Source organism: Talpa occidentalis, unplaced genomic scaffold (assembly GCF_014898055.3).
Source record: "Talpa occidentalis isolate TD23 unplaced genomic scaffold, MPIMG_talOcc4v2.1 talOcc4.10, whole genome shotgun sequence".
Lineage (NCBI taxonomy): Eukaryota > Metazoa > Chordata > Mammalia > Eulipotyphla > Talpidae > Talpa > Talpa occidentalis.
Genome location: NW_023600993.1, coordinates 15,320,889 through 15,347,152, shown reverse-complemented (window position 1 = coordinate 15,347,152; position 26,264 = coordinate 15,320,889). Strand labels below are relative to the sequence as shown.

The following is a 26,264-nucleotide window of genomic DNA, read 5'->3' as shown; positions in this document are numbered from 1 at the left end:
CGTGCACAAATAGTTAAAGATGAAATGTTATGACATCTGTATTTCATTCAGCTGTGGGAGATTATTAGCACGTTTCCCTGTGATGTGATATACATCAGGGGCGTCACCTCTCCAGCAGCCATTCCTGCCCTCCCCAACCTGACACCAGGTTAAACGCAAATCAGGGTAGCATAATATGCTAACTCTCAGCAATAACATCTCCATGTCTGCCACCTGGAGTGGCTGGGAGGGCTGGAAGCTACCAGATGACTGTCCTGCTTTACCCTGCTGACCTCTGGTCCAAGCATCGCTGCAGGGTCTGTGATGGTAGACATGACCTCGTTGATTAATTCCATTGGAATATCCCCCATCACTCGGGGTTTCTTGGCCTCCTCCAGAACATGGGAGTCATTCATTTTCCTCTTTTCTCCTGTGATAAAGTAAAAGGGCACGGGCACACAATGGTTGATTTTGAGCACAAAGCAGAGGACACATGTCAAATAATCCCACTAATATTTTTAAGATGAAAAAGAAAGTTTAATAATCACATTCCCACTATCTACATGGGTAAGACCCAGTAAGAGTGAGTATCTCAACCATATGGCCTCAGCTCCACTGCACCTAGTTTTCTAGTAACACTGAGGGTATGGAAGGTGACTCCCCATTTACCTGGGAAAGGAGTGGCAGAAGATAGAATAGAGAAGGGGAAAGGTCACATTAACTACCAACCACAGACCCATGCTGAATATTTTCTGTAGCTGATAACTTTTTAACTTGAAATATGCATGAAGGCACATGCTTCTGCATTTGCAAATCAAGTTATTGTTAGTTCTTAGCTGCTAACTCAGTCCTTCTGTGGTCAGAAAACATGATCCATATGAAACCAAATGTCAAAAAAAAGTAACTTATGGGCCTCCCCTAGTGGCGCAGCGGTTGAGCGCTGGGTTGCGAAGCTGCCCGCAGCCTCTGCAGCGCAAGTTCAATCCCCGGCTGCTCCCTGGCCACCGGAGGAGGGTCCCGCATGGCGCGCAGACCTCTCCTGCCGCCCGCTGCTCCCCTCAGCAGTGTACTTCGGTCCTTCTGCCTGCTCTGCTCCCCGCTCTGGCTCTGGTGAGTTCTCTCACCCTCCCGCACGTTTCTGACTGTACCCAGTGCTTGTATGTATGTATGTATAAATCAATAAATCAATCAACAAATAAATAAATCTTTGAAAAAAAATACACTAGTGAACTATTTTATTTTACTGGTAAATTTAATTTTTCACTATAAAGTGACCCTTTTTCTCTTCCACAATGCTTTTATCACCTTAAAGTAATAGAAATCAAGGCTACTGGCATAGAAATGATGTCTTCCCCACATGTCACATGCTGGGACAAGCCAAGAAAAGACAAAAAGAACTTTCTGCCACTTTCCGCATTATACTAAATATGGCAGTCTGCATCTTTTTCCATGACAAAATGTATTTATTTTTACAATTAAAACTTAGTCAATTTTTATTTATTTTTAAGATTTATTTTATTTATTTATGCAGACAAGAGCCGAGGTTAGGCCAGAGGTGCAGGGAGTGAAAGGATTCACCAGAGACAGAGTGGGGAGCAGAACAGGCAGATGGACCGAAATACACTGCTGAGGGGAGCAGCGGACACAACAGGAGAGGTCTGCTGTGCCAAGTGGGTCAGGTCCCTGGCCGGGGATCAAACTCATGCTGCAGAGGCTGCGGATAGCTTCATAGTGCTAAGACTTAACCCCTTGTGCCTACCTTGCTCACGCCTCAGAGGAGGGAGCTTCCAGGCAAGTCACAATCTCTATTAAGCCCCCTTAAAAGGTTACCTGGGTTTGGCTCAAGCCCAGAAGAGGCTTTACAGGAAGGGCTGGTGCTCCCTCCATTCAGCTGCTCAGTGGAAGATGAGTTTGAATTGTATGAAATCGTCCCAGCCACAGGAGGTGGACTGATAACTGCCCAAAGAAAAGAAAAATAAGGTGTTAGATGACTCCTTTCTTAGCAATAAGGAACCAACGGCCCTGGAGACCACCCCATTCTTGCCCAACACCACAAAAGAAGGCCTGTTTCGGGGCCTCCCCTGGTGGCGCAGGGGTTGAGCGCTGGGCTGCGAGGCTGCCCACAGCCTCTACAACGCTGGTTCGTTCCCCCGCCGCCAGCGAGGGTCCCACAAAAAAAAAAAAAAAAAGAAAAAAAAAAAGAAGGCCTGTTTAAAATAAAAGCCATGGAGCCAACACAAGCATCAAGATAATAGACAGGAATGGATTTAACCCATCAAATAGCATAAGGATAGATCAGTCCATAATGACAAAAATAATAAATGAGTGAATAAGTGAGAAGTTAAAGCTCCTTATAGGAGAATACCAATAAAGTCAGAAGAAAAAGAAAAACAAACATGTGGTAACCAGTGTATAGTAACTGATTCAGGGAAGAGTCATCTCTGCAGGTTAAACTTTGTGAATATAATTTTGACAAACACAGGAGAGTTTCATATTATCTCCCCGCAAAAGATTTTTTTTTTTTTTTATTACAAGATGGAAAATGGTACCACTCAGGGAGAAACCTAATAAACACCACTTTCCCCAGTTGATCAAACTCACACGGTTTGAGCTCTGGCTGTAAATGTGGTGTAGATGCTAGGAATTAATCAGACCTGGGTGTGAAACTGATTTCATCACTTACAAGTTCTGATCTTGATACAGATCTTGATCTACAATAATGGGAAGAGGTCAGCATCACCTGATATGATGCAAAAATTTCTATAAACCACACAAGTGAGATAAGAGGCAAAGAAGAAGATAGCCTATAGAGTAAACAATAATGCTGTATAAAGGTGAAAATTCCTTATTTTGTCAACTATGTTGTTGTGAAGTAAGAGAATTTCCTTGTTCTTGGGTGACAGCCACTCAATTCAGTAAAAGATGTTAGCAATTTTCAAATAGTTTAGAGAATATATATATATACATATACATACACATATACATATACGGGGGGTATAGAGTAATTGTGGCAGGTGTCAACAATTAGTAAATCTGGGTAAAGGATATACAGCATATAGCATTTCTATGAACTATTCTTGTAAATTTCTGTAAATTTAAATGCTAAGTAAAACATTTTTTTGTTTGGTTTTGTTTTTACAGTCATTGTAGAAAATGGGACATTGCTTTGCTCACTGTTGCTTTGTAACTGATGAGGTGAAAGTTATGAGGGACACAGATAAGGTCACATATAGACAAACGATGGCAGTGCAGAGAGGCCCAGAGAGAGGGCTCATTGAAGGCTCAACGCAGCCACAGTTCAGTTGGCAGGGGAATCCCAGCAGCCAAAAAGAAATGGAATAAGTAAACCAAGCAACAGAAAGATACCACCATTAGCACTTCTGGCTGCATAGCAGTTGGTTTGCCAAGACTCAGAACATTCTAAAGTACCAGGCCTTATGGTTTTCCTTCCAGTATACCGGTCTGAACTGCAAAGTACACTGGACTGCTGTGACACAAAGAGGAAGCTAGTAATTCCAAAGACATCTGAGTATCTTGCAAAACTTCAGTTACCATTATGAATGTCATTTATCACAGTTGCACAGATGTGTGGACATGCCAATTAAGTAGATGATTATACTCTTCTCCCCCGTCTCCAGCCCTGCAGAGAGCACACTGCAATTACAGCAGAACAGGAGGAGCCAGCCTGCTTCTGACAGCTTCAGGTAATACTGAAGAATAATCCAGCTGAACTGGGTGACAATCATAGCCACAGAAATAAACATGAAATTCCCAGAGGCTCAGAGACAACCTCTTCCTTCTCGATTGCATGCTGTGATCACAATGTGTGTGAAGCTGGGCAGACTGGGTCGCATTCTAAGAAGGTGAGGGTCAAGGAGTGTGCTCACAGAGAAATCCTCTCCAGGAGACCCTCCAGAAAAGAAGCGACCTTGCTGAACAGCTTCGTAGTCCCCCTGCCTGAAGGAGGAAAGAGATCTTCACTCATCCACACGTGCTTGCCTGCACATTTGCCATGCATGCCCAAAGCAGGGCGATGTTGTGGCTCTAAACATGGTGTAGACATCAGGCATTAGACCTGGGTGTAAAACCTGGTTCTATACATACAAGTTCTGATGTTGAGCAACTTGTTGCTCCCCCTGCGAGTCTATTCCTCATCTATGTATGTACAGGGGATAATAAAGTCACCTTCCCAGAGTTTGCACTAAGGCTTAAAGATACAAGGTAAACTTCATAGGCAAGCACTTAACGGAAGTATCAGTTATTATTACTGTGACCAAACTGGATCTCTGACATCCGGAAGTAATATTATAGGAGACAGAATATGAAAAAATCAGAGCTGGGCTAACACGGGATGAGAGTTGCATGACACAGTCATCCTCATCTATTGCTGCACATCAGAATCACCTGGGGCGCTTAGGGCTCCCTATCCAGGCCACACCCCAGGCCAATCACATCGCACTCTCTGGAGATGGGACTCAGAAAATCAGTATATTTTAAACCTCTATGGCTGATGCCTTGGCGCAGCTAAGTTTGAGGAGCAAGAATAGGCTATACTGAAGGCTCCAGGAAGTTCAAATAAAAGGCTCTCCAGTCCATGCTGGAGGGCAGGGCATGAATTAGGAGTTTGTGGGAGAGACACTAAGTGATCAAGTGGAAGTCAGGAATGTAGAAGGCTACAGAGAATGTGCTCAGTAACCACAGAAAACAATCCAGTGAGTGCTGACAGCTCAAGTCCGGGCGGAACATGCAATAGACACAGACAGATCCCAAAGCCTGCAGGTTTTAGGCCAGAGAAACATGAAATTATATTCTATGATTTAAACTTAAAAACGTGCAGACAACCTCATTCCTTAATGATTCTGCCTTATAGAGGGTTAATTTTATTTTCATCCAAATTTAGGCTCTAGATAAATTTTTTTTTTTTTAATAGAGGCATGTTTTATTTATTTATTTGTTTGTTTGTTTTTGTTTATACATGCACTGGGTACAGTCAGAAGCGCGGGAGGGTGAGAGAATTCACCAGAGCCAGAGCGGGGAGCAGAGCAGGCAGAGGGACCGAGGTACACTGCTGAGGGGAGCAGCGGGCGGCAGGAGAGGTCTGAGCGCCATGTGGGACCCTCCTCTGGTGGCCGGGGAGCAGCCGGGGATCGAACCGGCGCCGCAGAGGCTGCGGGCAGCTTCGCAACCCAGCGCTCAACCGCTGTGCCACCGGGGAGGCCCCTCTAGATAAATTTTTTTAATCACCTTTTCAAATGTATTATGCTGCATTGTGATGGAAGCTACACACAAAAAGCTATACAACAGTCATATAACATTCTGGAAAACTATAGCCCCGCAAAACAAGCCAGTGGCTGCCAGTGCTGTGGGTAGGTCAATGAACAGACTACAAAGTGATACAGGGGAATTTTCTGGGTGATGCAACTGCTGTATATTTGATGGTGGTGGTGGTTGCACTACTCAATGTGCTGGTCAAAAAACACAAAACCAGGAGGCCTCCCTGGTGGCAAAAGGAGTAAGTCTCAGCACTATCTGAGGTATCTGCAGCCATCATGGCATGAATTTGATTCACCCTGTTCTGCTCTCCGTTCTGTCTCTGGTGAATCCTCTCGCTCCCCTCCCCCCACACCTCTGGCCTACACCTCTTGTATGCAAAAATAAGTAAATCTAAAAAAAGAAGAAAAAAAAGCACAGAACCATGTACTAAAGAGGGTAACTTTTACAGTATGTAAATGGTACTTCACTTTTTTGGGGAAAAAAAAAAAAAGCAAGCATAAAGTTATCTTTCCTGGAGGTGGTACACATGAGGCTGGTGAAACCTCTTACACTCCCCACCCTGCACCTCTGACCCACACCCGAGTTCTTGTGTATATAAATAAATAAAATAGGGCCTCCCTGGTGGTGCAAGGGGTTAAGCACCACACTATGAAGCAATCCGCAGCCTCTGCAGCAGGAGTTAGATCCCTGGCCAGCCAGAGAGCAACCCACATGGCGCAGCAGACCTCTCCTGTCTCGCCTACTGCTCCCCTCAGCAGGGTATTTCAGTAGATCTGCCTGTTTTGTTCCCCACTCTGTCTCTGGTGAATCCTCTCACCCTCCGCATCTCTGGCCTGTACCCCAGCTCTTATATGCATAAATAAATAAATCTTTAAAAAAAAAATTAAAAAAAAAAATCTTTTTTTTTTTTTAAAGTCCAACATCAAAATCCTGCATGGGGACCTCCCCTGGTGGCACAGTGGTTGAGCACTGGGTTGCGAGGCTGCCCACAGCCTCTGTTACACTGGTTCAATCCCCGGCCACCAGCGAGGGTCCCACCAAAAAAAAAAAAAAAAAAAATCCTGCATGGTCTTTCCCCACAGCCATATGAAAAAAACTACTGCTTTGGCATTTCTTACCCAAATTCTCTGAATCTTTCTAATGTCAAAGAATTCTATAAGGTCACTGTGGCCCCAGAAGGCACATCTTCCCTCCTGACAAATGCCAGTGGCATCAAGGCAATGGCAAGGATGCTCTGCCCCCACGAGGAAGTATTTCACATCCTGAGACTCAAGGTGGCTCTCTTCCACCCACCAGCCTATCATTATCCCTGAGAGTCATTTGATGCACAAAACAGACATCAGAGATTGAGAGCCAGACCGAGACATGATTTCTAGCTATATCTGGTCTTTGGTTGCAACTGAGTGTCTTTAAAAAGATCTAGCGTGTGACTACATAGCTGAGCCGCCTGGTATTTTATGCCTTCCATAAAACTGTAATGTGCAAGCTAAGCAAAGCCAACAGTAGAAGGAGTTGCTATTGTTTGAACTGTTGGATTTGCACGTGCTCTCCTCATTAACAGAGATGCAGACGCAGGATTTGCCAAGTGTTTACTTTTTTTTGCTGGCTCTAGTCTTCAATTTCTTGATGAAGAAACACAAATATATGCAGAGTGAGCTAACACTTCCTGGTTGTTCTCTGACTTATGCAAAAAGAAATTTACCTGTTTGGATTCCTAGCTGGCTGGTTCTGGAAGAGGCAGAGAGAAAATCCTGATCCCAGATGGGAGAGTTTTGACTATAAACTTCCTCTTCTAGCATGGACAGAAACCTAGACACAAGAGTAAAAGCAAGTCAGATCAGAAATAATGCACAATCAGAGGGACAGAAGCCCTCACCAGCTGTGGCAATCACCTACCATCAGCATCTTACCTGCAACTCAGAAATGCAGTGGTGAATTACAGCTCAGGTGATGACTGAGTTGGGCAGTCTTGGTATGTTCAAATACAGAAATGCATTCCCACAAATTTATCCTCTTTTTACTCTGCATCAATTGACACAATCTAGTCTGTGCACATCCACCGAGCAGCACATCGGTGGGGACACATTAGTGCTAGTTAGTGAATCTCAGAGCAAGATTTCAGCCCTCACGTAGCTGTCTTGATCACTGTCACCGCCATCATGAAAGCTGCGAATATTTATTGAGTGCCTGCTATTTGCCTGCACTGTTTCACATTATAAACTAAATGGATCTGAGTTTGGGTAGTCCATAGACATCACCTGGAGACCTTGTAAGACATCAATGTCCAAAGCCCCATGGGCTCATTGAATCAAAGTCTTTGAAAGTGGACTCAGGGAACTAAATTTTGGTAAATATCTTAGATAAATCTTATCTACACAAAAATCGAAGAAATATAGTTAAAATATGAATGCAAATCTACACTTCTGGTACTGTAATATACAATCCAAACACTTCACAAGCCCTCACCAGTGAAGAATGTTTTTAAAAATTTAGAAAAATAATTATTATCTGGATGGGTATTATATAGTATATGGATATGTGTGTGTGTGTATTTCTTTCATTATAATAAAGAACAGTCACATATATTGACATGAGAGCATTCTTTTTATATATACAGTGGGTCTGCTACTCCTAAGCAGCCTTTCGGCCACCATTTTTGTCACCTACGGTTCTGCATTCCTATACAAAGTCAGAACTGCCCAGGCAATCAGTTATAGGAGCTCAACCCTGCGAGGTGCCTTTCAAATCAATGAAGAGCAGACAGCTTGACCACCCTGGAAGGGGTATGCATCATGCGTGAGGTATGACTGTGAATGCCCAGGGGACTGTTGACTGATGCATAAACTTACTCCTGACTTATACATCATGAGGTAAGACCAGGAATGTCCAGGGGGCTGTTGACTGATGTCTAACAAGGGACCCCAGAAGCTGATCAGTGGAACACCTTGTTGATAAGACTGAAACCATGGCCGGGGGATCCAGGGCTTGATTTCAATTCAATACCAAGTCATCAAGCAGATGAGAAGTGCCTGGGAGGCAGACTTATGATGCCGGAGACCACAGATGACAGCACATTAGCTAGTTTCACCCTTTCCTTTTCTCTCTTTGTCCTCCCTCCCCTTATAACTGATGCTGGATAATTCTTCTATCAATAAAAAGGCCAGGATCTTGGTCTTCGAGCAGCACCCTGCATCCCACAGCTTGCTCCATGACTCCCACTTCTCAGTGCGGTGTTGTCAATGCAACAATACACAGAATACAAAACTATGTAAAAAAAGATTATAGTATATAGAGGGAAAATGGAACTATCTGGGTTATGGGTGATCTTTGGCTTCTTTTTCTTTTAACCAAATTTTCGTCAACATGTGCATTTATCTCTTTGACATATAGATACTAAAGCTTTTTAAAACAACCTTATTAACAGGTGGATGGAATGGAAAGGCACAAGTTAAAACCAATGGAAGAAAGGGCAACATCTGAACAGTAGGAAGACAAGGATGCAAACTCTGAAAATGCATCTGAGAATCACAGCAACCTCGCACTGAGACAGCACCCAAGCAGCATCTAAGGCTTCAAGGCTCAAGCAGCACCTAAGGCTTCAGCGCGTGTGATTCTGCTGCCAAATAGGTAGGTACAAATCCCCAGCAGCCTCCAATGTTGTCAGCTTCCTTGAAAAGGAGAAGTGGGTGGTAGTTTTATGCTACCATTAGTAATAGAGAAGAAAAGAAAGAAGCACTGATTTTTTAGCTCAACAGCACAAGCATGCCAGAACTATGGGTTGACGGAACAAAACACACTATAATTAGCAAATATATGAAAGAAGCAAAATGAATTTGCTATGGAAAAAAAGATAGTACTATGCAAAGTAATTAAAATTTCTCTTCAAGCACCATAAAAAGTGTGTGTGTGGGGGGGGTCCTCTTTGTCCCTTGGCTGAGAGACAGAATGACAACTGTAATCTGAAAATATAAAATGCTGAGCCTGTGGCAAACAGAATAAATAAGAAAGCTAATCTCTAAGGAAAGGATCTGAGACTCGTGTGACACACAAGCATGCCCAGAGTTCAGAACCCACTTAGGGGCAGTACCCAAATTGGAGTTCAGAAAATACTGAAAATCAGGAAGCTAGGATGTATGTACAAACATATATTCACTAAAACGCATCAGCATTCTCTGTGACGCCCTCTATCTGAAGCTGAGGATTTGTATTAAACTGCAACTCAGAAAACCAACTGTGTTGTTTTGAAATTTACTTTTAAAAATTAAAACTGTTTTTCATGAACAACAAATTGGATCATCCAGTAATGGAATCTAAAAGACAAGAATTAGTTTCTCAAATGAAACAGGGCTTTGCCAATCTTTGGTCACAGACTCTAACATACCCTCTATGCTCTACTTAGTTCTCAAAGGTGGGGAATATGGGAGGTGGGGGTAAGAAAGGTACAGGGGGACAGGGGTGTTATGCTCTATCACACCTAGAAAGTCTTTTCCAATAACTTCTACACACACACCCCAAGTAAGTTCCATTCTCAACAGAATGACAACCACGAAGCGACCTGTCTTCTTGTGACTGCCCCATGATGAGTTGCCAACTGCACCCTCGGTTTCTCTCACCCAGCAGTCAGCCTCTTAGCTCATATTCACTCTTCACACTAGTTCTTAACACTGAAAACGCATTTCCAAGTAAACAGTGTCAAACTGCAACTTGTTAGTCCTTTGACACGCTTCCTTCACTTGAAAAAAAAAAATGATTATTTACATGTTGGAATACCTGAGCACAGAGTACAGATCTTCTGAGAGGGATGGATCTCTGGCCTGTCTAACCCTGTTCTTGAGGTCTAGTTTACAAAGAGTGAGGGGGCAGGGCCTACTACGGCTGAGGCAGGATTGAGTCCGCATCTTAGGAAGGGTTGGCGAACTGGAAAAGGAAAGACCAGCCACTGAGTTCTCTTGCACCACTTCTCAGGCAACTAGGGTCTATAGATTCTCCCTTATCTTCCTCTCGCTCCCTGGCAGCTACTTCACACAGCAAAACATCCCTCTGTTCTACGAGACTCTGAGACAATGACCCAGGTGAGAAGAGGCGGGGTGAGGGAGCCGGCTGCACTCAACACATAGGCAAGCCAAGAACAGGTGGGCTGGAGACCCCCAATCAGCCTCACGGAGGGTGTGAAGAAGGAGAGGCTCCCTTCCCCCTCCCTGGGATGCTTCACCTGTCACTCCCGGGCACGTTACTTAGGCAGGCTTTCGCATGTATTTACCAATCTCAATTTCTGGGGTCAAGCAAAAATCCCCAGAGCGCTTCCTTACTTTGGGAAGTGGGTGAGGATTAGAGTTCGTTTCTCGAGCGGCAGCTTGTCTTTTTCCTGTCTTGCTTGTTCCAGGAGTTGTCGTCTCATCACGGTGAAGACCGAGCGAAGCAGTGTCCTCCCGAACACCTGGGTGGTCTCATACCGAGGTAGACTGTCACAGAACTGTGGCACATTGCAGTAACACAGCCACCTGGGACGACAGGAGATAAGCACCATCAGTATCCTTGAGCTTGCCCCCTCCTCCCAGAGCATCTGAAATATCCAAATTCTGGTGACTCTCAGGCCATTAAGCTCAGTAGAAGAAACTCCTTCTGCAGAGACAAGCAATGGTATCACGCCCAGCCCGTGAAACTTGGGGGTTCGATTAGCTGGCTTCACACAACCCCTTGGGTCCAATTCCACTTAAATCACTCCATCCTGCCGCACCCTGCAGTGGGTCCCGCTGTCAGACAGCCCCAGGATACAACCCTTGTTTTGTCACTTTACAGGCTGTATGACATGGCAAATTTAATTATGTTCTTAAGTCTTCATTTCCTGACCTGTAAAGTGAGGACAATACCTGCTTCACTGGGTTGTTAGAGCATTAAAGGAGAGACTGCACAGAAAGTTTCTGGTATACAACTGACAGTTTAAGTTAAAGAAGAAATTAAAGGAAGTCCCTTTAGAGAAAGAATCAGAACTCTGCCATCTAGTCCTCTGTGTGAAATGGAAGGTGTCTTGAAAATGCCTACACAGCATTTGTACCCCTGAAGCTTTGGTGGGAAGATAAAGATCTTCGAGACTGTTCAAAACTCAGTCAAAACGCAGGAAATAATAACTTTCCACCATCTGTCGCTTAGGTCCATTTCTCAGTGACTCAGTCTCAACGTCAGAAACGCGCTTTGGCATCGTACAGCACTGGAGAAGCGCCCAGGCCCAGCGGGCCACTAGGGACAGGTTTTCTTGAGATCTAACCACAGTGCTGGGGTACACCAGTCACACAGGGCGTACACTTTACAGGGCTCACTCAGCCAAGAGAAACCAGAAAATCAAAGTGTATTCAAAATCCATCCTGTTTCTTTTTTGGGTGTTCCAGAGATGGCAGGTCACAGGGGGCCACTAAGTGTGGCAGCAAACCAGGGAAGGGCCAGAAGCTTCACTGCATGGAAGCTTATTTCTTGGTGGCAGATCCCAATCATCCTCTTCCAGGGAGGGCTGCTTTGCTAAAATTAATCCTCCTCCCTGTGTGCTTTCCTAATCTCCTTCACAGTGGGAGAGACTGCTGTGGGAAGTTCCCAAGGAATTGTGATCCCCTCAATAAGGAGAGCGATAATATTAATTTCTTCATGCTTACTGACTTTTTTTTTAATTTATTCTATATACTTCTTGTTTCCCATGTGTGCAGTAGTAGTGATGTTTCATCTTTTTTTTTTTAAGGATTTATTTTTATTTATGTATGCATACAAGAATTGGGGTGTAGACCAGACGTGCAGTGGGTGAGAGGATTCACCAGGACAGAGTGGGGAGCAGAACAGGCGGACTGACTGAAACACACTGTAGAGGGGTGGGCGGGCGAGATAGGAGAGGTCTGCTGGCCATGTGGGTTAGCTCCCTGGTAAGGGATCAACCTCAGTGATTGGCAATAGCCTGATAGCACTGAGACCTTAAGCCTGCGCCACCAGGGAGGTCCCACTGTGGTGTTTCATCTTTGAGGAAGAAAACTCTCATTAGTGTTAGTTCATGTTTTGGTTTTTGTTTTATAAGATTGATTTATTTATTTATACAAGCACTGGGTACAGTCAGAAGCACAGGAGGGTGAGAGAATTCACCAGAGCCAGAGCGGGGAGCAGAGCAGGCAGAAGGACCGAGGTACACTGCTGAGGGGAGCAGCGGGCGGCAGGAGAGGTCTGCGCGCCATGCGGGAACCTCCTCCAGTGACCGGGGAGCAGCCGGGGATCGAACCGGCGCTGCAGAGGCTGCGGGCAGCTTTGCAACCCAGCGCTCAACCGCTGCGCCACCGGGGAGGCCCTAGTTCATCTGTTCTTGATAAAAATTAACATTAAAACCCTGTTTCCTGCCTCTGTCCTCTCACCTTCTGTCTTAATGAGTTATACCCAAATGTAAATTTTACACCCAATATTATGATTATAATACAAACTTGGGCAGCTTCAATGTTTTTTGTGTATCCTGTCAAGTGGGTAACAGTAATATCAAAAGCAGGAAAAGCTGGGAAGTCCATTTCTTTTGTAATTCATAGGAGGTTTCATACAGAAATTCATCATCTTCAAAGCCAGTCCTTGTTGGAGGTTAGTCTGTGGCCACTTCATGGAGGTAAAAGAATATGTGGCACTGAAGGGAAGCCAGTTCCCCAAAAGCTAATAATGAAAATAAAAATTTAAGAATTAAATGGTCACAAATCTTAGTACTCAGAAGTCGAGTTTTAAGAGACATAGGCTATCACAAATTTTTTGGAAAAGTTGGGAGTAAAAATATATGCAATCTTCTGCAATGGAAGACTTAAAGGATTAGGATAAAGGGAATTATTAGACCTGATACAGTAGCTACCCAGTTACATATAACTGCTGAGCACTTGAAATGTGTTTAATACAACTGAGGAGCTTAATTTATAATTTTATTTAACTTTAGCCAATATAAAATTCACTTTTAAATGGAAACCATATGAAACTGTTTCATTACACCTAACTTTATTATTTTGGTTGGACTCCATTTAAGCTTTAATCAGTTAAAATTTAGTGAGTGAATGAATAAGTGCAGACGTGAAAATACACTCTGGCACTGAATTAGTAAGACTTAGTATTAAAAAAGAAAGTAAAGGGGCCTCCCTGGTGGCACAAGGGGTTAAGTCTAAGCACTATGAAACTACAACAGCCAGTGCAGCATGAGTTTGATTCCCAGCCAGGGAGCTAACCCATATGGCCCAGCAGACCTCTCCTGTCTTGCCTGCTGCTCCCCTCAGCAGTGTATTTCAGTCAATCAGCCTGTTTTCCCCACTCTGTCTCTGGTGAATCCTCTCACCTCCCTACACCTCTGGCAGCCTGCACCCCAGTTCTTGTATACATAAGTAAATAATTTTTTTTCAATAAAAAGGAAGTAAAGATTCATCATTACTAATTCTTCATGCTGAATACATGGTGTTTTTATATACATCATTATATATAGGGATGTTGTTATATATAAACATTATTAAAGGTAATGTCTAGGGTCTGTTTACTTTTTAAAATAGCTACTTGCAAAAGGAATTTCAAAGTTACATATGTGACTCACACTTGTGGCTCACATGATCTATCTGCTGGGCAGTGCTGATGGCTCCAAAGCACTCCGCCTATGGAAGGGTCACAGGTGTCTGAGACTATTGCAGACTGATGTTATTTCTGCTACAGTGATAGCAGGTAATAAGTATTATTATAAAGTCATAAAATGTTGTCCAAAGGTATAAACAGATCATTCGGTCACCTTAGGAGGGAAGCATAGATTTCACTTCCAAGATTAATCTATTTTATGAATCTGTAATGAGTTTGGTAGATTAGGAGACTGACTGGGTATGAGGTGTGTTGGGTGTTGTTTGTTTTAATAAATGATAGGATCACTGAGTGCAGGAGACAGAAAAAGAAAATGTTTCTGCACACACACATCCTCCAAAGATTTAGCTGTAGGAAAAGGTCTTTCCTGAATGAGTGGTGTCAGGACTGCTAAAAGACACAAAAGGATAAAACTCAGTCATTTTTATATGCCTAACTGAGATAGCATGTGTTTGCAATTTATGATTATTCAAATATTTCAGATTTTTGATGGCATCATGATGATTTGCAAACACCTTGCTTTCTTTAAAATGTGAACAGAATTGGAATACTTGAGCACAACAGACCATGTCATCCTATTTACTTACTGGACTGGAAATCCTAAGGTTTCGGTGACCTTCGTAGTTCACCCAAACCAAAGACTAGTTACTATCAGAGTCCGGGCTGGAAGGCAGTCTATTCTCCCTAGTTCTTTCCACGCTTCCTGATAAATATTTCCTAGATTGAACGCCTAAGTAAGAGTGCTCAGTAAGCATGGTGATGGGCCATGCTTCATGGAACAATAGTTAAATAAAACTATTTCCCAAAATGAACTTAGTTATTTCTGACTTGCCCTGTATAGTTACACAATATCTCCTTAACAAAGGGGTAACCCTTAACTTTCAGAAGTTCTGCACAACTCAGAATCTACAATTTATTATTTGCCTCTTCCATTTTGCATATTCAGTTGGTCAGATGTATTTTAAGAAGTCATATTCTTCTGACATTATTTTCAGGTTATTTCTTCATGGGATTCAGGGAATTCTGAAATATTTGCTCAGATTTGTTTTTCTTTTTTTGTTTAAGATTTATCTTTTTATGCATACAAGAACTGGGGTGGAGTGAGAGTATTCACCAGAGACAGAGTGGGAAGCATTACAGGCAGACTGACTGAAATACACTGCTGAGGGGAGCAGCAGGCAAGACAGGAGAGGTCTGCTGCGCCATATGAATCACCTCCCTGGCCTGGAATCGAACTCATGCTGCGGATAGTTTCATAGTGCTGTGTTTAACCCCTTGGGCCACCAGGGAGGCTCTCAGATTTGTTTTTCAAACCACAGTGACTTCTGGGAAGATACATATATATACATATATAATGGATATTTACTATCTACCTATATTAATGACTAATATTAACCATTAAGTATATGCTAACATTAATGTGAGATATTTTCCACCTATAAAATATTTTTATTTTTCCTTATTCAGTGAGGAGAATAAGTAATTTAAGCAGCCCTGTTCAATCTGCATCTAATTTCTTACTGGACAAATCTGTACAAGTTACCTCTGTCATGAACATAATTATTTTCTGAGTCCAGGGTTTTCTACAGAGAATCCTATTTCACCTCATTTTCATGCTGACGTTGCGTTCTAGAAGTTTTCAGTCCCTTTGTTCTATTTGCAACAACTGCTGTAAATTATATGCTGAACCAGCATTACAAGTCCTGAGGCTCACTTACATATCAAGATAAAGCTTAGTGGTACCTGCAGCCTGTAATATTACCCACTTTTGAGAAGATCAGTATCAGATGTTGTAGTGGTGGGTGTTTTTTTAAATCCCCAAGTAGTCATGACAATGAGGTTTTACTCTGAAACAATTATTGATTCTCAACATTTTTACAGGTTCTCTCTACTTCCCTTTCTTCAACAACATGGTGAGATGGTGAGGATGCGGGGGAGTTGATTGTTCTCTACCTTCATTTCCTTATTTATTATTAACAGAGGCTCTTGGGCTTCATTCCACCTAGAAATCAGCAGGTTTCAGAACTCATCAGGGCATATTCATTTCAGTCTCTCAGCGGGTTTCTCTTCACCACTGTCAGACTCCACTCTTCTGCCTTTAGCTGTCAGCTCAGGACACGGTTAGGAGGATTCTGCTGCTGCCTTTCTGTTCCTTGTTACTTTAGTTTTTCTAGAGTGATACCCAAATAATTACTCTCATGCAATTGTACATTTAATGCACTAAGTTCACAGTCCCATGTTGGCAGCGACTGAGTTTTAGAGTATAGCGTGTGTGGGAAGAAAACAGTGACTGGCTTCTCCCCAGCACCTGCTGTACGCCAGCCCCTACGCATAGCCACCCATGGGACGCTCATGACACTCACAAGACTGGAACAGAAAAAGAAACTGAAGGTCAAGGAGACGAAGTGATTGGTCTAAAGCTCACAGAGTTGGGGAGCAATGGAACCATGATTCAAGCCCATTGCTCATTCCAAAACTCAGTTTTTATTTTGACTACTCCTTAAGCATTTATAGGTACCTCCCAGTTCTTGCATTTATAAGTATTTATAAGTACCTCCCAATTCTCAAGTGCAACCCAGCATTTTCGTTCTGCTTTCTAAAATAGAGTAGTATCTCCCATGCAGCTTTGCATTTAATTCTCCTTCTTGATGAAACAATTATTCTCTGCTAAGGGCAGCAAATACTTTCAGGGATTTGGTTTTGACAAATACTTGGCTTGGTTGATCGCTCACAGACAAGGTTAAAAGATATATATATATATATATATATATAGAGAGAGAGAGAGAGAGAGAGAGAGAGAGAGAGAGGTTTATTATCTCCACTCCAATCATAAACAACACGTACAATAATTTAGGAGCTATTACAATGTGCAACTCTAAATGAATATGTAGAAGTAAAGATACAATTTAAAAACTGATTTTGAAGAAATATTAAATTATTATGAAAGTCAGTGACTAGGAGAAAATATTTTATAACTCAAATTGTATATATTGCAAAAGGCGGGCAGAATGGATAAGAAGGTATAACACATTAAATAAGGTCAGTGATCAGAGGGGAAAGCTTATCTTAAACTATAACCATTCCTACAAATCATCTGCTGATACAAAAAACAACCTGGGTACAAGTGTACTTTTATAGGCTGACAAAAGACACTACATAGACGTGTGTGTATATGTGTGTGTGTACATATATATAAGCTTGTATAGATAAGCTCCATTATATCCCTGAAGTAAGCTTGATATGTCAATAAAATATAAATAGGGAAAAGTTATAAAAAGGTACACAGAATAGATAATCCAAATAATCTCTAACTTCAATGAAAATTTTTGAGTTAGATTTTATGATTCTATAGTTGATATACAATAAAAACAAATTCCCACAATAGGAAAAAATGTACATACAATTTAAGAATGAGAATATGTACAGCATCTGAATCTCCACTGATAGGGAAATGATTAGGTAAAAGCTACTTATCAGCTTGATGGACTATCAAGCTGTAGCCAGTAAAATGGGGGGAAGGACTCAAAAATTTGGTATTTCTTTTCATTACAGCTAATATTAAGTACTGGTTTAAAGGGTCAAAGAATGGAAGGCTACATGTATAAGGATATTAGTTCCATCATGATGCTGGTGATCTGTCCCTCTTTAAAGAATTCTTTAACACTATTTATTCATAATTGATTCTTTTTAAATGAGTGAGGTTCTCATGTAACACTTGCAGGGTCACAGTATAGTCATCTCTATCAGCAATGTTCAATAGATACACAACCCAGGCCACATGTACTGTCCCATTAGTCACATTAAAAAGTAGAGTGGGGCCCACCCTGGTGGCTCAAGCGGTTAAGACACAGCACTATGAAGCTATCTGCAGCCACTGCAGCACGAGTTCAATCCCCAGCCAGGGAGGTGACCCACGTGGTGCAGCAGACCTCTCCTGACTAGCCCACTGCTCCCCTCTGTAGTGTATTTCAGTCAATCTGCCTGTTCTGTTCCCTGCTCTGTCTCTGGTGAATCCTCTCACCACATCCCCCCACCCCATATACACACACACCTCTGGCCTATACTCCAGCTCTTGTATGCATAAATAAATAAAAATAAATCTTTTAAAAAAAAGTAAACAGGGCCTCCCCGGTGGCGCAGTGGTTGAGCGCTGGGTTGCGAAGCTGCCCGCAGCCTCTCCAGCGCCGGTTCGATCCCCGGCCACTGGGGAGGGTCCCACTTGGTGCGACAGACCTCTCCTGCCACGCCTGCTGCTCCCCTTAGCACTGTATTTCGTCAGTCTGCCTGTTCTGTTCCCCACTCTGGCTCTGGTAAATTCTCTCACCCTCCTGTGTTTCTGACTGTACCCAGTGCTTGTATAAATAAATCAATAAATCCTTTAAAATAAATAAATAATGAATGAATGAATGAACGAAAAACTTGGATATCTCCTCCTCTAAAACACTGTGCTATTATGAAAAGTCGAAGTTAAGGGAGTTAAATTATACAGAGCGTCTCTCTGAAATGATACTGCCACCGTGATAAGAGGGCAACCCTCTGCTTGCAGAAACAAGTAGCAATTTTGTGTCTGCCCTTGGCTCTATGGGGATGAAAGAAAAGAACTGATCATCTGATTACCTGGTGTAGTTCTCTTTATATCCAGAAATATCATCATTGGGAGATCGCAGCCTTCGTTGAGATGGTGCCTCCAGATGCCAGTAGTTGATGCGATTTAAGAACATCTTTGCCAGCTCAACTATTGTTTGCCTTTCTTTGGATGGCAGGTGACTAAATTTGTACTGCACAAAGTTATTCACACCCTTAAAAGGAGGAGAGGCAATTTATTCATGTAGCAAAGCAGTCAGACTAATTCTGAACCCCTACACATCAGCACGTTCAATGGTTATTAGCAAAAGAACAGACATTTCTCTATTCACAAAAAGTCTCTTCCTTTTCCTTATTGGAAATCAGGACAACCCAGAGGGAATCTTGACTCAGAACAGAGTAGATGAAAAGTGACAAGACAGAGAGGCTGCATGTTAAAACCCTCTGCCTACTTCAATCCTGAGGCATCAAAGAGGAAAACCAAAATCCTGGACTGAAAAGGGCAAAAACCTTTGAACAATGAAATCTGATTTGTTTCACAGGATAATTTTGCTGTAATATCAACATAGTAGCTGACACAGAATGATGTTCTTGGAAATTATTACCAAAATTTTAATAAAGAGGCTGCTAACATGTCTTTCATTGAACCAATCCACTAGACTTTAAGCTCTTTTCTACCACTCATTCAATTTCAGCAAACTTACCCTCCCAAAAGATTATTATTTAAAATTATGAGCTTTTAAAAGAAGCAATGGATTAATTTAATCTTTCTACAGGACACTCCCATCTAATTTAATTTCAAGTAAAAGAACAGTGAATTCTTACTAGAGTTTGGGTGTGAAATAAAATTTCTTCTGAAAACTGACTGATAAAAACATTGATTTGTATTTGCAAGGACTCTGATGTCATATCATCTATAATCATTCTTATCAAGAAATTCAATCAAAAGTATCTGAGATTTATTTAGCTGAATGAGAGAAAGATACTGACAACACCTAACAGAAAAATTCTATACATGTCAACAGGGTGGTCCCCAGGAAAGGGGGAGGTTCCCTGTTGCAAACAGATTCCCCAAGTAAATGAGCATCTTTCCAGGAATCATAAGGTAGCAGGAAGTCAATTTCTGGGTACAAAATCTCTTTTTGTTTTTTGCTGTTTTTGCTTGGCTTTTCACATTGCTACTGAATTCCCTCACCAAAATAAGCTTTCTTAGTGCCAAACAAAAGGACAAAGACTTAATTTCAAAACTTGAACACCAAGAAAAAGCATCTTGCGTATTTTCTTAGGAACATGTTCTTCATTTTTTTAATCCCCAAACAACAGTGAATTCTGAGGATAGAGCAACACAAAAGGTAAAAGCTAGATTATTAAATTATGCATTCATTTCTGATCCAGAAAGTCCAAGACACTATCAACAGACCTGGAGAACACCTCTAGGCCAGGTAAAGAGGATGTGTACAGAGATGTGGAAGAAAATAGAAGGTTTGTTCAATCTTAAAGTAATAAAAAGAGGGCTTCTCTTCTTCCTTTTACCTGTTCAATACTAGGTTTCTCAAATGGGGGTTTCTTCTCCAAAGATCCTTCAACCACAGGCTTTCCTCTTTGTAAGATAGACTTTCTCAAGAGCTGCAAAGAAATCATTTTTTTAAAGTCAAGTTCTCACTTTCTCTCTCTCTCTCTCTCTCTCTCTCTCTCTCTCTCTCTCTCTCTCACACACACACACACACACACACACACAGCCCTTAAAAAGAAGACATTATTTTCTGTTTATCTTAACTTCATGTAAATAGATCCTTAATCCATAAAATGAGCAACTACCGGATAACCCAAGTTTGCCTTCACCTCCATGACCTCAGCTCTGAGGATGTAGACACCTTTCATGTCCTGGGCAGCCTAGAGCACTTCAGGACTGGCCACTAGACCTCTCTCTCCCACTTACTTTCCTTTCTCCAGTGTCTCTTCATGCTCCTGAGGACCCACAGGCCTGGAACACACCCTGCACACTTTGCATATGTCCACCTATGAGAGTGCTGAAGTTCTGGGGGGTTGTTACCGAAACCCAGAAAGTTAAGGTCCATCCTGTACAAATGAAGCCAAGGAAAGAGAGTATAGCAGCTGTGTGTCAAACGTGGCGCCCGGGCCCAGCCTCTTTGGCAAGGAGTTCTGCAGGGCTCTCCATTGGCAACGTTCTCTCTGAAGGTCTTTTTTCATTTCCTCTCCATCCCAGAAAGCAAGCCAAGTGTTCTGGCATCTCAATGCCCACAAAACAAAACACCGCTCTTAATCCCTGCCACTGGAATTTAAAGCCCTCAAAGAGCAAATAGTAGAGAGAAAAGGGTACACAGAGCCATTAATCAAGACTTACTTTGAAAATAAATTTGATATCGAAATGCTTTACTTCCAATCTTCGCTTGAGTTTTCTATAACATTTACATGTGGGCCAGTTAGGATGGGACCGTGCATTTATTTAAGTAACATTTTTCCTTTCATTCTCTACTTAATACCTTTTCAGCAGAAACAAATATGGCAAACATTCTGCTGGGAGATCATGGAAATGGACAACCCCCCAAGTTTAAAGATCACAATGTGCCACACAGAATTTAAATTAAAAAAATGTTCATTCTTAGATGTTGAAATCTAAAAGTTGAGGCCTCACAGGGGCCTTAACTCCTTCTAGGGGGTGCAGTATAAATTATTAGCAGGGGGCATTTGTTGAGCCTTTCACTGTATTATGTCCACTTTTACAAAAATAAATACGCAGTCATGATTTGCTTCTAAGGATATAGGATTGATCAGAAAAATTTAAGTTATAAACAATGCTGGTTGCCTTTTTTTTCCCCAGTTAAAATGAGACCATTTGGGAATTTGAATCATGGGGGGTGGTGGGGGTTCAATATGGGGATAAACAGAGGGAGTGGGAAGATGTTGAACCTTATAGTTTCATTCACAAATGATGATGTTGGGATAAGTGGGCATATTAAAAATGTTAATAGCAGAGAACACTTGCATCCTTGTTTTTGTCAAGCAGGCCCTGTAGTTCTTTACATGGATTATCTCCATATGCATAACAACAGTCTGAGGTGGTGCTATTCTAGTCCACAGTAGGAGAGTGACTTGTCCAAGGTCACATGGAGCAAGGGGTGGAGCCAGGATTAACACCCAGAGAGCTGGGCTCCAGAGTCTCCCATGAAGGCCGCAGGATTCACTGAGTTTTAATATTTAAGAATGAAAATTTTTTAATTTAAATTTTCATTTTCATTTAATTATTAAAATCAATGAGACATAGGAATTGCCTTTCGAGAGCTAAGAAATGGGTGCTTTACAACTATTTGACTGAAGAATGAGGGGGGTGGAGGGTGGAGGAGTGAGAATGCTGAATATTTTGCATGTTGTTTCCACAAGCAAGCATATTTGCACTGTTAGTTAAAGATTAAGGAGGTAAGAAAGAGAGCAAGAGCATGTACTTCAAAGCTGAGCAGTGCTTTCTGCCTGTTTGGTTGATTATAAACAGCATCAGGAGGAGGCTGACAGGATGGAAACCTTGACACCACCTTCACTTCCAACAGGGCGGTGGGGGGCGGCCAGGAGCTCAGTTCCAAGACAAATAATAGCTGTAGTCAGGCAGACGTTGTTTTTCTTCAACTAAGATCTTTTTTCCAAAAAACCCCTAAACAGTATGAACCTGCCAGGGTTCAATTTGGATGACTCAGGCCTCACAGCCATGTCAACAAGTTGTCACTTGGAGTAGCCTAGTGCCTGGTAATTGCTGTGGGGAATTCAATTGTTCATTGTCCCCCACCCCTTCTCTCTTTCTCCCTCTCTCTCTAGTCCTCCCTCACTCTCCCCCAGCCAATAATCTTCTTAGAGTTAATATTCCCACACACTCCCCTAATTAAAAAAAAAATTTCTCTCCCTCCCACTGCTGCTCCTTATCCACCCAAAGGCCCCCATTAATATTGATACAATAAAAGACAAAAGCTAGTAAAAGGGAAAATTATCACCAAATAAATTCATACCCCAAACAAGGTTATAGGAATTGAGATAAAACTTGCACTGAGGTTCCTAGCAGCCAAAGCAAAAAGGGAAATTCAATAAAAAAAAAGTTTCTGTCCTTTCATAAAAGGAAAGCATAGCACTTAATACAAATCTTTCCTGACTGTAAGTTCTAGTGAAATGTTTGAATTTTTGTTTGTTTTTGAAGATCCTTACAAGGGTTACATAATTCAAAATAATCAACAGTGTTGATGGGGTTTTTTAAATATTCTTTCTCAGCCTCCTTCATGAATCCATCCATTCCCACCACTGGTTTCCCTCTGACATCTGTGGGAGGAGAATGTGTAACAGGATGGTCCCCAGGAAAGGGGGAGGTTCCAGCTGAGCAGGGAGAGAAAAAGCTGCAGAGGAGACTGAGGAAGGAAGCAGGATGAGGAGCCAGAAGGAGACCCAGAGGAGGCACATGGAGCCAAGAGACACGTGAAGAAACTACACTTGCCTTTTGGTCATGGACTGGGTGACACAGATGTGGGCGAGAGACCCGTGGGGAGGTGACAATGGCGGTTTTTGTCTTGATTTTGCTCTTTTCCTCCCAGACTTGTCTGGTGGCTTCTGACCCTTTTCTGTGGGTCCCCACTGGAAGATGCTTTAGACTTGTGGCAGGCTTTGGGGCCTTGCTCTGGGCCAGTCCTGCTTGGGTGGACTTTTACCCACGAGGGGACGGGTTACTTTGGGTGCTTGATTTAGAAACTATATTCTTTGCCTTTCCTGTCTTGTTTCTTAATTGTATTAAAGTTCCTTCCCATTAAAGTCTCCTATGTTCTGTGTTGATGCGGCAGGTGGCAGGTTTAGAGCAGGCAGGTTTGGGGGGTCTGGGGTGCCTCTCTCCCTGCCCTGTAACAGATTGACATGATCCAAATGAAGATGAAACAGATCCATAAAGAGGCAACTATGGGAAACGGAAGCAATTGTGGGTAACTAGTATCAACAAGATATAAACAGTGGGTAAGATGCCAAAACAAATGTGCAAATTCTTGATTCCTAGCCTTGAAGCAGAAGTCAAGACCCTAGGATCACCCTTCTGTCTATATCTCCCACCCTCCCGTTGCTCTCCAGGCCTCTCCATATCACATCAAGAGCATTCCATACACGACCTCAATGCCTGCTCTGCCTGAACAGCTCTTCCCCGGCTCTCTTCAAGGAGGGTTCCCATCCCCTTTCGGGTTTCTGTTCAACTGTCACCTTTTCAGAAGGGCCTTTCTGTCTGTCTCTCCTCATAATCATGTGCCATCCTATACCACCAATCCTGCCATTCTGAGTCCACTGACCCTACTGTTTCTCTTCACAGTGCTTATCACCACCTCCAAATACAGTATTTGCTTGTTGACTGTCTGCCTCTTCTACTGAAATGTAAACTCCAAAAGGACAAGGATTTTTTTTGCCCAATGAACTATCTATCCCTCACATGTGAGAGCCATGCACAGAGCAAGCGTGTAGTAAGTATCTGTTGCACGGATGAATGGATGGGCAGAAAGTAAGAAATCTACAGGCGTATACCAAAAAAAAAAAAGACACTCAACATTGCCTACCAGTGTGAAGGCTCTGAAGGAGTGATGTATTAAAAGTATGGTGGGTCATTTTAGAGAAGACGTCATGAAAAAATACATGCTCCCACAATGCACAATGAGCTGAGCGCCTTCCCACCCATTACCTGGGATACAGAAACTGAGCACAATTAAATATTTGAAAGATGAAAGAAAGAAGTCCTAAAATCTCACCTTGAATAAGTAGAAATAAACTTGTTTGGTATCCGCATCTTCCTCCTTGTGGACACAGGTAAAGAGATATTCCACATCCAACACTATTCCCAGGAGCCTGTTCATTTCTTCCTCTGACACATTCTCCAGGTGGGAAACATGAGCAGCTTAAGAAAAAGATCAAAGTTTAGTTAGAAACCACAAACATTCTCCATCACAAGCCTTCCAGAACACCAATCCATTAGACTGCATTATAAGTAGCAAGGATTTCCAAACCCCGTAAGGGGAACGTCTTCTCAGAAAATCAACTTAAAATTAAGAGACTGCCACCAAGTTTAGCCTTGGCCTCTCCAAACACCACCAAAATAGATCAGCAACTAATGTATTCTAAAAATGTAGAGTTTAAGGTGTGGAACTTATTGGCACCAACTCTAGTTAAGACAGTGTTAAGTTCTGATTTGTTTTCATAGAAACAAATTCTATGCCACACCAATGGGGTTCGGTGGTCCTAGGGGATCCAGGACAGGGGGTTGGTGGGGCACAAAAACCAAGTCCCTAAAGGTTTAGTTCTAAGTATTGTAAAAAGCTCAACTGACCAAATGCAGTCCTATCCCTCGGGTTTTCTTTTCTTTTTTAAAGATTTATTTATATGTATACAAGAGCTGGGGTACAGGTACAGGCCAGAGATGGGGGGGGAGAGGAAGTGTGAGAGGAGTCACCAGAGAGACAGTGGGGAGCAGAACAGGCAGACTGACCAAAATACACTGCCGAGGGGAGCAGGGGGTGAGTCAGGAGAGGTCTGCTGCGCTATGTGGGTAGCTCCCTGGCCGGAGACTGAAATCAACTAGAGCTACAGTGGCTGGAGATAGCTTGATAGCACTGAGACTTAACCCCTGCACCACCAAGGAGGCCCTCAAATGTCCTTAAGTAAACCAGATAGAGGGGTGGTCTCTTTCATACTTTCTAATGCAGAAAATTAATGGAAAGGCATAGTCATGGCCCCAAGGTCACAAGCCATTGGTGACAAACAGGACTCACCTACATAAGCAGGCAAGTCACTCCTGGGGAGCATTCTTAAAAGGTCAGAGGGGAAAATGGCTACCTTAGGTATTTCAGAATAAGTCTAGGGATACATGGAAATTTGGAAACGCCAACACTGTATTACTGACTACAGTGCTCCTAAAAATATTTAAAAAAAAAATAGAAAAATTACAAATACCTATGTACACAAAACAATATTCAAATCTATTACTTTATGTATGACCTCATCATTTGCCTAAAGATGACCAAACTTAGACTTCCTTGTACACAATGTTTATCAGGTCATTTTCTTCTTAAGTCTGTACAAAAATTTCTTTGAGGTCAGTCTGAAGCCTCCGGGAGATAGGCCTCATTCTGCAGACAATTAGGTTAAAACTTTCATGTCAGTTATTTACAGAAATAATTTTTTGGCTATTTCTGCCTTGGAATTCTAACAGCATAATCTCCATGGAAAGGACAGGTTCCATGCTCGCTGCCCCACATAAGGAAGGGCAGAGCCGAGTGGGAAGGGGAAGCTAGAAAGGACTGGAGAGAGAGAACTGGAAGAGATATGTGGAGCAGAGAGACATGAGAAGGAGAAGCTGCACTGGCTTCTTGGTCTTGAACTTGTGCAGGGACTTGGGAGACATGGAAGGAAACATCTGAAAGAGACAGAGACTTGAGAGAGAGACCTGAAGGGCTGATGACAATGGCAGCCTTTATCTTGACCCGTACACTTTGAATTTTGCTCCTGTCCTTCCAGACTTGCCTGGCCCCTTCTGCCCCTTTACTGCAGTTTCCCACCAGAAGAGCTTGAAACCCTTGGCAAGTATCCAGCCTCATGATCCCACCTTGGTCCAACCCCACTTGACTGGCATTTTCTCACAAGAGGATGGGTAACTTCGAGTGTTTCACTGGGAAACAACTATATTCTTTCTCTTCTCTTCTCTCTATTACACACTAATTCTATAAAAGTTCTTTTCTCTTGAAGGTCTTATACACTAAGGGTATATTTTGTCTTTGTGAGCTGGATGGCAGAGCCTGTTA

The 26,264-nt window shown here is 42.4% G+C and overlaps 1 protein-coding gene across 1 annotated transcript in view; it reads right to left on the bottom strand.

The window, feature by feature from the left end:
- The window catches only part of KAT2B (lysine acetyltransferase 2B), a 93,183-nt gene that overhangs the window by 23,540 nt on the left and 43,379 nt on the right, over positions 1–26,264 (bottom strand). The window contains 7 exon segments of the mRNA XM_037524983.2: positions 273–409; positions 1,810–1,935; positions 6,956–7,062; positions 10,563–10,754; positions 18,481–18,662; positions 19,981–20,073; positions 24,219–24,364. Coding sequence (XP_037380880.1) covers positions 273–409; positions 1,810–1,935; positions 6,956–7,062; positions 10,563–10,754; positions 18,481–18,662; positions 19,981–20,073; positions 24,219–24,364 — 983 coding nt within the window.